Raw genomic sequence first — 14,846 nt, 5'->3', positions numbered from 1 at the left:
AAAAGTTCGGCGAAAAACGTATAATATAAGATTAAATAGTCCAACCATTGGGCTTATTACACATCAGCAATCTCAAACAAACACGACAAAATAAATAAATAGATAAAATAATCTGCGACTCCTTAACCTCTCTTTCTTTCTCTCTAGCTCTCTTTCTATGATCTTCTGAGTGTTTTTCGCGCATTCGAATCTGATCGTCGCCGGATCTCTATATAACTCAGGAATCGCATGAAACTGTTTGGAAGACAGAGCTTTGCATATTCTTCGATTTCAAGCTACTACTCCAATACGACGACGTATCTTCTGATCTCAATCCTTAGTGTTTCTCCTCAATTGCCAATTTCGCTCTTTATTTTCGAGCAGAAATCACTAGATCCTTTATCGCTTAATAGTAGTAGTAATTGAATCGCTGAGCATTGTTGATTCATGGCGTCCGAAGGCAAAACTGATCCTCCTCAGCTGAATAAAGGTAGATCCTTTAGTCCTTGTGTAATAATGATGTCTGTCAAGAATTTAGCTTTTGTCTTGTTTAGATTGTGTTCTGTAAGAATTGTCTTTTTATGGGTTTAAGCCTCTTGGGCCCTGAGCCGTTGCATATGTTATTTGTGTTACTTCTCAACCTTTCTTTGTTGTCTTTTTTTTTTGGTTTAAGTCTGTGAAGAATTTAGCTTTTATTTGTTTTGATTACTCATTTACTCTGTTGTGTTCTGTAAGATTTTTTTTAAAAGGGTTTAAGCTTCTTATAGGCTCTGAACTGTTGCATATGGTGTTTTCAGATACTTCTGTCTCAACCTTGGAGAGAATGAAGAAGAAGAGAACACCTTCAGTGATACTTATTGGAGCTGGTATGGCTGGTATTGCGGCTGCTCGCACTCTTCAAGATGCTTCCTTTCAGGTTTGTAAACACGATTCAGTGCAATGCAAGCCTTTAAGCTTACAATGTTGTGACGAGGAAGGAATATTAATACTTTGTGTTCTTTGGTTTTCAGGTTGTGTTATTGGAGTCTCGTGACAGGATTGGTGGACGAGTTCACACTGATTACTCTTTCGGTTTTCCTGTTGATTTGGGTGCATCTTGGTAAAAATCATGACTCTTTATCACTGTTTCATGTTTTGGATCTTTTGTCATTGATGCTAACTAGTCAGCTTCGGTTCTGTGATAGGTTGCATGGTGTTTGTAAAGAGAATCCTCTAGCTGCAGTCATTGGGAGATTAGGATTGCCTCTTTATCGTACTAGCGGTGACAATTCTGTCTTGTATGACCACGATCTTGAGAGGTGTGCAATTCTGAAAATTTCCAGATATAGTTATTAGTTAGTCGTCTAGCTTTTTTAGACTCACTCACGGTGTGATTCTGTTTTGTGCAGTTATGCTCTATTCGATAAAGCTGGTAACCAAGTTCCTCAAGAGCTGGTGACAAAGGTTGGCGAAACTTTTGAGCACATTCTAGAAGAGGTATGTGTGTGTGTGTACTTAATGTCTAGTTTCTCTACTGTTTTGTTTCTAGTTTCTGCTTGTCTTTTGTTTATTATATACTGGTTTCACAAATGCAGATCTGTAAAGTCAGGGATGAGCAGTTTGAAGACATGTCAATATCTCAAGCCTTTTCTATTGTATTCAAGAGATCACCTGAACTGAGGTATGTAAACATATAGTCTACAACTAACTGCTTTAATTATTGTCATTACTATTTGTTGTGTGCTCAAATTTTGTTTTTTTTTTTGATTTCTAGGTTGGAGGGGATTGCACATAATGTACTTCAGTGGTACTTGTGCCGCATGGAAGGATGGTTTGCTGCTGACGCTGAAACCATCTCAGCAAAGTGTTGGGACCAGGTTAGTAACTAAATTGCAATCTGTCCTCGGTTTAGTGGTTGAGGTATGTTTAGATTTTTAACATGTCCAGTTAAAAACATTCACAGGAGGAACTGTTGCCTGGTGGACATGGTCTTATGGTTAGAGGGTATCGTCCTGTCATCAACACTCTTTCGAAAGGTCTTGATATTCGACTAAACCACAGGTAAAAGATTCCTTTGTCAAAGTAGTTTCCACGGTTTCCCGAGCCTGCAGCTAAACCTTTTGCTGTCTTTTGTTTCTGTCAGGGTTAACAAGATTGTCAGGCGCTACAATGGAGTGAAAGTGACTACAGAGAAAGGAGACACGTTTGCTGCAGATGCTGCAGTCATTGCACTTCCTCTTGGCGTCCTAAAGTCAGGAACTATAGAATTCGAACCAAAGCTACCAGACTGGAAACAAGAAGCTATCAACGACCTCGGTGTAGGAATCGAGAACAAGATCATATTGAACTTTGACAATGTGTTTTGGCCAAACGTTGAGTTTCTAGGAGTGGTTGCAGAAACCTCCTACGGATGCAGTTATTTCTTGAACCTGCATAAAGCCACAAACCACCCTGTTCTTGTCTACATGCCGGCTGGTCAGCTCGCTAGAGACATTGAGAAGATGTCTGACGAATCAGCTGCGAAATTTGCTTTCTCTCAACTCCAGAAGATTCTTCCTGATGCATCTTCACCGGTACTAACCTATCTCTCCCCCTAAGTCTCTATATAGTTTGCTAATGATTTTTTTTTTCTTTTTGGCAGATACATTATTTGGTATCAAGGTGGGGATCAGACATCAATTCATTGGGATCATATAGCTATGACATAGTGAACAAACCTCACGACCTCTACGAGAGACTGAGAGTGCCATTGGATAATCTATTCTTTGCTGGGGAAGCTACTAGCACGAGCTACCCAGGGTCAGTACACGGTGCTTATTCAACGGGATTGTTAGCTGCTGAGGACTGCAGGATGCGCGTGCTTGAGCGTTATGGAGAGCTCGAGCATGAGATTGAAGAGGAAGCTCCTGCCTCTGTCCCGCTTCTTATATCCCGTATGTAATTTAACACAAGGATTTGTTTTCTCGTTGTCTTATGGTGGGAACAATGTTAGATTTGGGTTTTATGATTTCATGTGATATACAACTTTATAAAGTTTATGAGACTTCTTCGTTAACTCAAAACTCAACTGAGCAATGTGTTATTCATCTTTCTGTGTCTTTCTGACTCTTCAAAACGAGTCGCTGTTCCTCTTCTGTGTTCTTTCACATCAGCAACATATGTAGAATGCGATTGTCATTTGTGTAATTATCTGCATGCCCCATGAAACCCCGCCTGCAACATTGTGGCTAAATAAAATTTTGAGTTAGAAAATTAAAAATCAAAACTTTGAAGTAGCCCTTTGTCTCAGTTCGATCAAGTAATCACAGGTTTCCTTTTCTCTTTCATATCTACTTCCTAACCTTTTCGAACAGCTCTCAGTTTGGTTAGGTTCTGGAGTTGCTTCTGTTCTAGAATGTGTTTCGTCTTTCATTGACAGTTGTAGAAGTTCTATTAAATAAGGGAGCGCCTTTACGAATTTCTGAGAAAAAACCGTGCTAGACTTCGTTTAGTTCAATCGATTATATAAGCTTAAGCTGTATCCTTAAGTGGTTTATCTTCATTTACCTCAAACCATATCCTTGTTAGTTGTTATGTTACTAAAAGTTTTTGAAAGTCTCACTCTGTCTTCGTCTTTGTGTCAGCCAGAGGAAACAACATCATCAATGTTGGTGTTAAAATCCAGAACCGGTTCAGAGTTGTCTGTATGGGGATACTGTCCCCAAGGAAGTACCATCTGATCAGAAAGCTAAGAATGTGCTTTTGTCATTGGCTTCAACTCAAGATGAGCTAGAGGAAGGTAAATAACTTACTGGTCTTAGAAATGAGACAACAACAATTCTTTCTGATGTCCACCGATCTGATGATGATGATGATGATGATAATGATGATGTCTGTAATGATGAGGAGGATGAATATGAAGAACTTGTGGGCTTATGAAAACTAGGAGAAATTTTTATGTTTGAAATCATCTAAAGCCGAAATAAAGATTTTGTAGAGGAGGACATTGTAGTTTGTCCATTATAGTTAACAAAAAGAAATGTTGTACTGAATACTAAGAGACAAAAGATTATTTATTTCATAGCTCTTGCCACCAAAACAGAGGAGACAATAACATAGTTGATGTTGCTGTTATTTTTAAACTCCTTCGGTGGCCATCTCTTGACTCTCATTTGCTGAAGCTTTCAACCTATGAGCTGCATTTTCCACCTGCAACAAATGCATAGTTAAATGTAAGATCACTTTGGACTAGAGAAAAAGAGAAATTTTTGAGTGTTTTACCTCGGAAGTCCAGTTAGTTCTAAGTGTAAGAACAATCAAAGTTATGGTTTGAAGTATGACTCCTGCAATCATTCCCCACCAGATCCCCTGTAATGAAGTGTCTCCCAAATCTTATCATATATACAAATCAAAAGGAAGAGAAAGAGAGCAAGAGAGAGAGAGAGAGAGAGAGAGATTATACAGCAACTCCAAGACTTGTTTTGAAGCCAAGTACACAGCCAATAGGAAGACCAATGACATAGTAAGTAACAAGATTCACATAAGCCACCACTGCTTGCCACCCACTTCCAATAGCAACCCCTTTTTTCAAATGTCACAAAGTTTAATCCAAAGAACAAAGATTAATCAAGAAACTGGTCTCATTTGTGTGTTTTTACCAGAGAGAATAGGTTGGATTCCATTTAAAAAAATCGAAACTGCGAGGAGAGGAAAGAGGTCAGAGACTGCCACTATAACTTCTTTGTCGCTGGTGAAGGCTTTGCTTAGACCGACACGGAACACAAGCACCACGATACAGAGGAGTAAGCTAATGAGAACTGTCGTGATGTTCACCACCACCACTGATAACTTAGCCACTCGTGGATTTCCAGCTCCTAGCTCGTTGCTCACACGGACACTTTTAACGAAAATAACACAAAACGTCAAAGGGGTAAGTTAAATAAAAAAACTGCATGCTGTTTTTGTGTTTTGGTTAAGACCTGATTGCTGCACTTAGACCAAGCATGAACTGCATATCCCAGTTCAAGTAGTACATGCTGCAAAACCACTAAACCGGGTTAACATATAACCGTTGAGATTCAAGTTTGGGTGAAAATATTACCAAATCGAAATTGCATCTAAGGAAATTGTGGGATTGGTGAGCAAACCGGAGATAATCACTAGCCCTTGGTTGTACCATATCTCCAAACTACAGATTTTTTCATTTCAAAATTAGTTTCAGCTTTCATTAAACCAGAGATTTATCCGGTTTAGATTAATAGACAAATACCATAGCATGACTGCTGAAGCTACCGTGAGCTTCAAGTAAGGCCAAATCCCTGTAAGAGCCCTAGCTGAAAACCCGGTCCAAGTCTCCCTACAATTCGGGCTCATCACGATATACAAACCGTTCACAGCAGCGAGCAGCCACCACGAGAAACTCAGAATCAAAGCCGCACCGAGCAAGCCAAAATCCAACACGTTGGTTACAAGCCACGTGAGTAACGTGTGGAGCAAGAAAACTCCTAAAGACATGTAAGCCAAAGGGTTGACTATGTTCTGAGCCTGGAGGAACCTCTGCATAGGGCAAGCGAGAGCGAAGGCGTAGATCTGAGGAATCATCCCACGCGCAAAGACCTGACCCTCGTGTGCGATGGCTACGGTTTGGCCCATTGCCTTTAGAATGGGACCAGAGTACCAGTAGAGGAACGTGAGGAGGACCGCAGCTGCGAGGTGCAAGACCATGGCTCGTTGGCAGATTATTCCCATTGATGAGTACTGTCTTGCGCCGTACGCTTGACCACACACTGTCTGTACCGCGCTCGCCATTCCCAACTAGTCAATTTGATCAAATAAAAATGTTACAAACTAGGAGTGATAAAGAAGATAAACCGAACCAAAATAGCTAGTATTAGACCATATACAATGATTCACTCTATCTTTTCTTGCAGTATAGAGTAAGTTGAGTTTTACCGTAAAGATTCACTCTATATTCTAGATTAAAAAATAGAATGATGAACAAAAAATTAACTAATCTATTTATAGATTAAATTTATTTTTATTCTATTATAGAGTGAAAAATAAAGTGATATTAAAACATTTTGGGATGGTAGATACGAAAAAGTTCTAAACATTTTTTAAAAGTTTATTATATTTTAAATTTAGGAACAATAAATATATAGATCGATTAATAATCTTATAAACTTATTTTCATCTTTTAAATATTCTGTTAATATTTGTCTGGAAACTATATAGAAATAATTTGGAGGCAGCATTGTATGGAAGTATATTATATGGACCAAAGTGTTTCTCTGTACGTAGTGCGTACCATGATACCGTAAGCGAGGCCTTGGATACCGACGGTGGCAATGGAAGCGCCGGCGAGCTCAAGAGAACCAAGATGGCCGGTGAACATTACGGTGACGAAGCTGAGCATGTAGTTCAGCACAGAGACGACAATAGAGGCTCCAGAGAGCTTCCATAGAAGCTTTGACTCCCACACAAACAGCCTTAGCCACCACCGTGGCGTCACCGTGGATCGACCACGGCCGAGAAACTCTTCTATCTCCGGTGAAGAACGTTCGGTGATCTGCGAGTCTGAGTGGAGCCGTCTCAATAGCGGCTCGTATGTCTCTGTGGAGCTCATGGTCCTCTTTTTTTTTTTTTTTTTTTTCTCTTCTGTTAGTTATAGACAATTCGTGAATTATATTACGAATGTTTGTTTTGGTTATATGTTGAAGGTTCGAGTCGTTGATGAAAAATATAATTGACGGTTTAGATGTTTCATGACTGTTTGGTCTGATACTTTGGTGTCTACTGTAACAACCATTCTCTTGTTACCACCTAAACATTTATACTAGATTTTAAGCAAAAAAAAAAAAAACATTTATACTAGATTGAGAAACTAATCATATCGAACGAATTAATATGTGGCAAGGTATAAAACGAATTATACTTGCATGAAAAGAAAAAAAAAAGAGTTGTTGTTGATACCTAATGTTCGTCAACGATTATGAATATAGATCCAACTGCTAGTCTCAACCTTTGTACATCCTCTAAATTAAATGGGTGAAGAAATAGTGTTTTACACGTAGATAATTGTCAAGAAAATGATAAAAGATAGTGATTAATGAAGTTTAACTACTGAAAAAGATATATTGTTTTGTATCGGACTGAGTTTAACTAACGAAAAGGACATATTCGTTTAATGAAAAGGATAGATCGTTTGTATCTGATTGAGTTTAATTAATGAAGTTTATGAGTGATTAATATATAGTTTCTCCTTTTTTTATGAACACAATTAGTTTCTCCATAACACAATTTAACATGTTACCTTTTACCAAACTTTTTTTTAACATGTTACCATAGTTGTACTACCACTTGCCAATAATAGAGATACGAGTAATAATAATGAACTAAAAAAAGGAACTGAAACCCTTTTCAGAAATGTGGCCCACAAACGTCGTATGAACCCATTACTGCTTTGCTCGCGAGGCCCAACTGTAAATATACACGATAAATCTAAAAATAAAAGAAATTATTCGCATTGGATGAGCTGTCCATGACGTAAGATGAAATCAATGAGTTGTCTATTAGGTCGGGTGACCCACCAAACTCAGAAGATTACTCATTATTTCCACCAATTATTAAAAGCGTTTTATTTTCTAATAATTTCTTCTTCTTTTTTTGCCAACATTTTCTAATAATTTCATAATAAACTTTCCCACTATATCAAAATTTAATAAATTATATTGCATTAGCTATCGAGTGTATAATATACCAATTTCCCCCTTAAATATGAAGTATATAATTTTAATGATAAATGTCATTTTGATACTTTATCCATGTAGCTAATTGTTTAATGAAAATATCAATGTATTAACTATATATATCTTCTTTATACATGTATAATTTCTCAATAGTCATGCATGAAAATAATGAATTATAAATTTGTATTTAGGATATCACAATTTCATTTTTAATATAATTATCAAAGAATTACACACGAGGATAAAATAGTTAAATGAGATGTAAATTAATTAGTTCTATTTAAAATTTTGTCTTCTATAAGACAAAATAAAAATAAATGAAGAGTCCATCGCTAGTAAAGCGTGAAGAAAAGAGGTGACTAGAGTCTGGGGTTGTATGGTGCATCGTGTCGTGTCTCACGTGGGATATATTTTCACTAATTACCACGCGCGTGCGAGAGAATCTTACCTTACACCAGACCAGACCAGACCAGACTAGACCAATCATAAAACCCTAGACCACTCTCTCTCTCTCGCTCGCTCGTCTTCCTCTTCGATTTTGACTCTCGTCTCTTCGATTTCCACCGGAGAAGACGACCTACGACCTCAAAATTCGCGACACACCGATTGTTTCTGGGAGAATCGGTTTCTGAATTTTTCCGAAACCGATGGATCCGTCTAGACTTGCGGTAATCATAGCTGCGGCTGCTTGCAGCCCCAATCCAAACGACCGTAAAGCAGCTGAGCAGAGCCTTGATCAGGTTTGACTTTGATTCGACTCTGGTCAACGAGCAATCATCGGTTATACATAGGCTATAACGGTTTACTTTTCGATGTTTGCAGATTCAGCACACTCCGCAGCATCTGATAAGGGTTTTGCAAATTGTGGTGGATGGTGGATGTGACCCCGCTGTACGCCAAGCTGCTTGTATCCATTTCAAGAATTTCATCGCTAAGCATTGGGTTCCTCATTCTGGTAATTTAATCTTTTCTTTTGTTTTTTTTTATGTTAGTTTCTTTGAAAGATTGAAACTTGTAATCCATTCCTTGTTATGCAGGTGATCAGAGCAAAATCTTGCCAAGTGATAAGAATGTTGTCAGGGACCAGATTCTTGTTTATGTCTCTCAACTTCCTCCTATTTTGAGGTAGCAGTTATTGTACACCTGGCAGCATTCATTAACACAGTGCCCTTTCTTTGTACTTCAACCTTTGTGCTTGTGTTTGTTGGTCCTTATTCTAGCTTTTTTTATTATTGGTGATGCAGAGTGCAAATGGGAGAGTGCTTGAAGACAATGATTTACGCTGACTACCCTGAGCAATGGCCTCATCTCCTGGACTGGGTGAAGCACAACTTGCAAGATCAACAAGTTTATGGAGCCTTGTTTGTGTTGCGGATTCTATCTTCAAAATATGAGTTAGTCTGCTTCATTTTTACTTATGTTATGAATCTGATTGACCCGCAATGACGATGTGGTTATGAATTACACCTCTTTGTCACTGCTCTTTACCTCCCATCTGGTGTCCGAAAAGGCTGCTCAGTTCTGTACCCGTCTCTTGGCTCTTGCTTATGTTCCCAACTTCCCATTCTTGAACTTACAAAGCGTGGTATCATTATCAGTAGTAGCTGGTAGAAAAAAAAATCCACATTTAGGTTAGTTGGGGTGACATATCTCTGTGGGGTGGGTGGATACTGTTTACCACGAAAAGTTGAGAGTATCAGTTATCATATTCAACATCAGGGCAACAGCTTTTGTTTTTCTAGATAAAAATAAGTCCTTTCGTTAATTTTGACTCTCTGTTTACAGGTTTAAGTCAGATGAAGACAGGGCACCCATTTACAGAGTTGTCGAGGAGACATTTCCACATCTTTTGAATATATTCAATAAGCTTATCCATATCGAAAATCCTTCTCTTGAAGTGGCAGACCATATCAAGCTTATCTGCAAGATATTCTGGTCATGTATTTATGTAAGTCCTACATCATGTGGACATTAGGGAATATGTGATGAGGTTTAATAATATATATCTTTTTTATCCTTGTTCTATACAGCTGGAGCTTCCGAGACCATTGTTTGATCCAACCTTTTTTAATGCTTGGATGGTTCTGTTCCTAAACATTTTGGAACGTCCTGTTCCCGTGGAAGGTCAGCCTGAAGACCCTGAGCTTAGGAAGTCATGGGGTTGGTGGAAGACCAAGAAGTGGGTTGCTCACATATTAAACAGGCTGTACACTCGGTATGCAGGACCATGAAAACCTATCTATTAACTTACAACCTTGACACCTTTTTTTCATTTGCCTTCAAATAAACTGTTTAAAAAACCTGTAATAGGTTTGGAGATATGAAACTTCAGAATCCAGACAACAAAGCCTTCGCCCAAATGTTTCAGATGAACTACGCGGCTAAGATATTGGAGTGCCACTTGAAATTGTTGAATGCCATTCGTATTGGTGATTATCTTCCTGACAGAGTCATCAACCTAATTCTTCAATATCTAAGCAACAGGTCGGATATTCTCTATGGCGTACATACTTTTGATCATCTTTAGAAATTTATTTAGATATGGGTACTCTGGATCTATTGAACTAATTTATTGCATCTGAAGTTCCTGGGAAAGGATCTTTTTGGCTTTATTTAAGAGTTTTTTAGATGATAATATTTTTTCCTTGTTTGAGAAATCTTTGGTTAGAATTTCATACCTTTTCTCACAACTGTCATCAGAGCCATATTTAGAAATACAAAAAAAAATGTTCACCTAAGAGTTCGACATTTTGTACCACTAAATTTTACCTTTAGAGTCTTGGAATTGTGGGTAGAATTTTTAGTGCAGACTTGCAGTTTCTATTTTCTCCTTGAAAACTGATAAATGCTTTATCTGTATTTGAATTCCTTTGTCATGTGTGAAGTACGAGATTTTATATTGACTTGTTGTGTCTCTGCAGTATCCCGAAGAATAGCATGTACAGCTTACTTCAGCCCCACCTTGATGTTCTACTATTTGAAGTAATATTCCCTCTAATGTGCTTCAATGATAATGATCAAATGCTTTGGGAAGAAGACCCACATGAGTATGTGAGGAAGGGTTATGGTATGTTCCTGTCGTCTTGTTTGGATAATTCTAATCATTCCTCTTTTTTTTTAATAATATCTTTACTTGCTCTACAGATATAATTGAAGATCTGTACAGTCCCCGGACTGCATCTATGGACTTTGTGACTGAGTTAGTTAGAAAGCGTGGGAAAGACAACTTCCCAAAATTTATACAGTTCATCGTGGGCACTTTTACGAGGTACCTTCAAACTTTGTGTAAACATTTTGCGAAGGGTCTAATTATATAATTGCGACATGATATAATTACTTTGTTTCGTTGTTTAAGATACGATGAAGCACCTCTAGAACAAAAGCCCTATCGCCAAAAGGATGGTGCTCTGCTTGCTGTTGGGACACTTTGTGATAAACTGAGGCAAACTGAACCCTACAAATCTGAGCTGGAGAATATGTTAGTCCGACATGTTTTTCCTGAATTTAGCAGCCCGGCTGGTCATCTTAGAGCCAAGGTTTTACTGACTGTTTTTGATATACCTGCTTCTGCTTAGATGTTGTTATCATTGAAGATTTTGCGACTAAATTTTGTGTTCATCCTTATCTTTCTGGACATAGCAACCTGTGTTTTGTAAATATTGATGCAACTCACCCATATTACGTTCGTCACATGGATGCTGCATCTTGTTAAGCTTATTTCTCAAATTCTATCTTCTTTGTAGGCTGCGTGGGTTGCAGGGCAGTACGCCAACATTAATTTCTCAGACCAAACCAACTTTTCGAAGGCATTGCATTGTGTTATCTCTGGAATGCGTGATCCTGAACTTCCTGTTCGGGTGGACTCAGTTTTTGCTTTGCGTTCATTCATTGAAGCCTGCAAAAGTAAGTATTGGCACCACCAGAAAAATAGGTTTCTGTCTCTTCTTAAGATTTCCCCGCCCTTCACCATGTAACGTGCATTAGTATTAATTCAAGTGAATTGATGTCCTGCAGATTTAGATGAGATCCGCCCACTTCTGCCTCAACTTCTTGACGGTACACTTTTATAATAATTCTGCTGATAGTTATAATTGCTCCCATTCTACTTCATTCAAAAGCTAAAACCTAACATCATGTTAATCAACTGAAATAATCGTCACGGACTTATGCTTTGCAGAATTTTTCAAGCTAATGAATGAAGTTGAAAACGAAGATCTTGCTTTTACGTTAGAAACTATCGTGTATAAGTTTGGAGAGGAGATTTCTCCTTATGCTCTGGGTTTGTGCCAGAACTTGGTAAGATAGTATTTTTGTTGTGTCCCCACTTTGAGTATTAATTTTCGATTGGCACTATTAACCATGTTCTCTTGAATGAACTTCCAGGCCAGTGCATTCTGGAGGTGTATTGACAGTGACAACGGTGATGATGAAACTGATGATACTGGTGCATTGGCTGCAGTGGGATGTCTTCGTGCCATCAGTACAATTCTTGAATCTATCAGTAGTCTTCCTCATCTCTATGGTCAGATTGAACCACAGTTGCTGCCAATAATGCGTAAAATGCTGACAACCGATGGTCAAGGTATTCATAATGTTTCAGAGACACCATATATTTGGAGTTGTTAATTATTTATTGGGTTCCTTTGAATGCGTTATATTAGATGCATTGGGGTTTATGTAACTTGTAGATCTTGATCTAAACTTGGTGATTCATCCATATTTTTTCTTATGGCCAGATGTTTTTGAAGAGGTTCTTGAGATCGTCTCATATATTACTACTTTTTCACCTACGATATCACTGGAAATGTGGAGTCTATGGCCTTTAATGATGCAAGGACTCGTGGATTGGGCTATTGACTTCTTCCCAAGTATGAAACTTCCCGTTTCTGTTTTTTTTTTAATCATAAACTTTCATTCTTTTTTCTTATTTTTGCTCTTTTTCTTGGATCGTTCTTTTGAATTTCCTTAGATATACTGGTCCCTCTGCACAACTACATAACCAGGGGGACTGAGCGTTATCTCACTTGCAAGGAACCAGATTACCAGCAAAGTCTTTGGAGTGTGGTCTCTTTGGTAAGCTCACTATACATTTACTCATAAATGAATGAAACACTTGATGCTGACGTCTTTTTCCCTCCGGCCATACACATGTTCTAATATGTTAATTCTTTCCCATGACAGTTTATGGCGAACAAAAATATTGATGAAAGTGACCTTGTGCCAGCTCCGAAGCTAATAGGGATTGTGCTTCAGACTTGTAAGGGCCAGGTGGATCAGTGGGTGGAGCCTTACCTGAGAATCACATTAGATCGGCTACGAGGTGCTGAGAAATCGTCCTTCAAGTGTCTTCTGATTGAAGTGGTAAGCAAAGTAGCCGTAGTTAAATTGTGCTTCGGAGATCTAATTGCTGCTTTGGTTGAGATGCCTCTCACAGAGTATTTATTTCCTGATTGGCAATAACCGCTGAATGTATTGCTCTGACACCCTTTGTGCAGATTGCAAATACCTTTTACTACAATGCCCCGTTAGCACTTGGCATATTGCAACGCTTCGGTTTCGCAACGGAAATTTTGACTATATGGCTGCGCATGCTGCAAGAAAAGAAGAAGAGTGGTGTGCATGCTAACTTCAAGAGGTAAGTGAATCTAATCTGTGTAACCTCTTATCTCTCTATCTTCACCTCACATTTCTTTCAAGATAAACAATCTTCTTCAAGATAAACAATCTTCCTTGCTTCTCATGCAGAGAACATGGTAAGAAAGTTTGCATATTGGGTTTGACATCACTTCTATGTCTTCCTGCTGGTCAATTACCTGGAGAAGTCTTGCCACCCGTATTCAGGGCTCTTCTCGAGCTTTTAGTGGCATACAAGGATCAACTTACTGGTCAGTTCCTTTTTCACTCTCTCATTTTCTTTAATAATAAAACTTCACTGATATGCCTCTATGAACATGTGTGTAACAGAAGCTGCAAAGGCAGAAGAGGAAGAAGATGAAGATGACGACAACATGGATGACTTTCAGACAGATGATGAAGATGATGAGGGAGATGACGAGAATCCAGATGAAACTGATGGAAGTACACTCCGAAAATTAGCAGCACAGGTTTGTCTTCCTGAGAAAGGTATCACTGTGCTTATAAGTGTAGTAGCTCACTGAGGTCGCTTCCTTTGTAGGCAAAGGACTTCCGCTCTTACAGCGATGATGATGACTTCTCGGACGATGATTTTAGCGACGACGAGGAATTAGACACTCCAATTGATGAAGTGGATCCTTTCATACTCTTTATGGATGCAGTCACAGGTACAAGAGATATTGATATCTGCAATACATGGTATGGTATATTAATTATCTTCTGATTTCCTTTCTGTTTTTCTTATTAGCAATGCAAGCATCGGACTCGCTCAGGTTCCAAAGCCTTACGCAGACACTAGATCCGCACTACCAAGGACTCGCAAACAATATCGCTCAGCACACAGAGCAGAGAAGAGCTGAGATTCAAAAAGAGCAACTTGAGAAGCAATCTTCTTCAACAGCTGCTTCCTGATTTCTTCATGGGCTCAGTCCTTGACAAAAAGCCAATCGAAGTAGCTCTCATTCTATATTCCGTTTGGCTGCATGTAAGCCTTTTTATCCTAAAGAAAAAGTAGAGAGGCTTATCTAGGTGAGTCTGGTCGACTCTCAATCACTCATCATCCATCATGTCTCAGAGATATCAATCTCTGCCATCTCCAGTTTTGCATTTCATCATCATTTCCTCTCTTTTTGTTTTTGGTTTTGATCATCCAAAAGACCAAAACAAAAAAAAAAAGACCAAATTTATTGCTGCTTATTTTATTTTCCATTTTCAGACAGAACAGATAAACCCTCTGGAGGGGTTTCTATGTTCTCCTATTGGGATTGGAGGCATATATTAAGAAAGAATAAAAGCATTGTTTGTTTGTTTGTTTATCATTTATGTTTGTCACATTTCCTCATCTCTATTGTCTGATTTGAAATCAAATGATTAATTTATCTTAGTTGATTTGTTAACTGAATCAAATGATCAATTTTCTTCCTGGTCTGGAATTTGTGAACTGATCAGATCAAACGGGAACTTTTCTTTTTGGTTCAGAACCGGTACAAACCAAAACCAATTGAGGAAAAGAAAGCGTAAATTAAT

At 38.4% G+C, this 14,846-nt stretch overlaps 3 protein-coding genes across 3 annotated transcripts; 2 read left to right on the top strand and 1 right to left on the bottom strand.

Annotated features, from left to right (window-relative positions):
• The first annotated feature begins 139 nt into the window (after positions 1-139).
• On the top strand, positions 140-3,046 carry LOC103830193 (polyamine oxidase 3). Its single transcript, XM_009105933.3, has 10 exons — positions 140-469; positions 777-895; positions 990-1,078; positions 1,164-1,277; positions 1,368-1,455; positions 1,554-1,639; positions 1,733-1,835; positions 1,922-2,019; positions 2,102-2,531; positions 2,600-3,046. Exons 1-10 carry the CDS (start codon positions 427-429, stop codon positions 2,897-2,899), a joined length of 1,470 nt encoding a protein of 489 aa, XP_009104181.1. The 5' UTR covers positions 140-426; the 3' UTR covers positions 2,900-3,046.
• An 865-nt stretch (positions 3,047-3,911) lies between these two features.
• TT12 (protein DETOXIFICATION 41) lies at positions 3,912-7,736 on the bottom strand. The gene is made up of 8 exons (XM_009105932.3): positions 6,245-7,736; positions 5,207-5,751; positions 5,039-5,125; positions 4,917-4,973; positions 4,596-4,834; positions 4,400-4,518; positions 4,219-4,305; positions 3,912-4,146 (listed from the first exon to the last, which is right to left on the bottom strand). Exons 1-8 carry the CDS (start codon positions 6,560-6,562, stop codon positions 4,075-4,077), a joined length of 1,524 nt encoding a protein of 507 aa, XP_009104180.1. The 5' UTR covers positions 6,563-7,736; the 3' UTR covers positions 3,912-4,074.
• A 297-nt stretch (positions 7,737-8,033) lies between these two features.
• Positions 8,034-14,638, top strand: LOC103830191 (importin beta-like SAD2 homolog). Its single transcript, XM_009105931.3, has 22 exons — positions 8,034-8,425; positions 8,508-8,640; positions 8,723-8,810; positions 8,930-9,079; positions 9,471-9,633; positions 9,716-9,900; positions 9,996-10,169; positions 10,607-10,752; positions 10,830-10,953; positions 11,041-11,221; positions 11,429-11,588; positions 11,700-11,741; positions 11,863-11,981; positions 12,069-12,267; positions 12,422-12,553; positions 12,655-12,758; positions 12,867-13,046; positions 13,181-13,320; positions 13,431-13,570; positions 13,650-13,789; positions 13,861-13,987; positions 14,068-14,638. Exons 1-22 carry the CDS (start codon positions 8,333-8,335, stop codon positions 14,229-14,231), a joined length of 3,084 nt encoding a protein of 1,027 aa, XP_009104179.2. The 5' UTR covers positions 8,034-8,332; the 3' UTR covers positions 14,232-14,638.
• Positions 14,639-14,846: the final 208 nt, after the last annotated feature.

The sequence above is a fragment of the Brassica rapa genome, chromosome A07 (assembly GCF_000309985.2).
Source record: "Brassica rapa cultivar Chiifu-401-42 chromosome A07, CAAS_Brap_v3.01, whole genome shotgun sequence".
Taxonomy (NCBI): domain Eukaryota; kingdom Viridiplantae; phylum Streptophyta; class Magnoliopsida; order Brassicales; family Brassicaceae; genus Brassica; species Brassica rapa.
The sequence above is the reverse complement of the archived record's forward strand: the minus strand, read 5'-3'. Positions and strand labels throughout refer to the sequence as shown.

Coding starts and splice junctions, on each gene's coding strand:
- LOC103830193 (XM_009105933.3), top strand. CDS start 427: ATGGCGTCCGAAGGCAAAACTGATCCTCCTCAGCTGAATAAAG. Junction 1,278..1,367: donor TATGACCACGATCTTGAGAG/GTGTGCAATTCT, acceptor TGTTTTGTGCAG/TTATGCTCTATTCGATAAAG. Junction 2,020..2,101: donor GATATTCGACTAAACCACAG/GTAAAAGATTCC, acceptor TGTTTCTGTCAG/GGTTAACAAGATTGTCAGGC.
- TT12 (XM_009105932.3), bottom strand. CDS start 6,562: ATGAGCTCCACAGAGACATACGAGCCGCTATTGAGACGGCTCCACTCA. Junction 4,974..5,038: donor TTAGATGCAATTTCGATTTG/GTAATATTTTCA, acceptor GTGGTTTTGCAG/CATGTACTACTTGAACTGGG. Junction 4,306..4,399: donor AAACAAGTCTTGGAGTTGCT/GTATAATCTCTC, acceptor ACTTCATTACAG/GGGATCTGGTGGGGAATGAT.
- LOC103830191 (XM_009105931.3), top strand. CDS start 8,333: ATGGATCCGTCTAGACTTGCGGTAATCATAGCTGCGGCTGCTTGCAGC. Junction 9,634..9,715: donor TATTCTGGTCATGTATTTAT/GTAAGTCCTACA, acceptor TGTTCTATACAG/CTGGAGCTTCCGAGACCATT. Junction 13,321..13,430: donor GTGCATGCTAACTTCAAGAG/GTAAGTGAATCT, acceptor CTTCTCATGCAG/AGAACATGGTAAGAAAGTTT.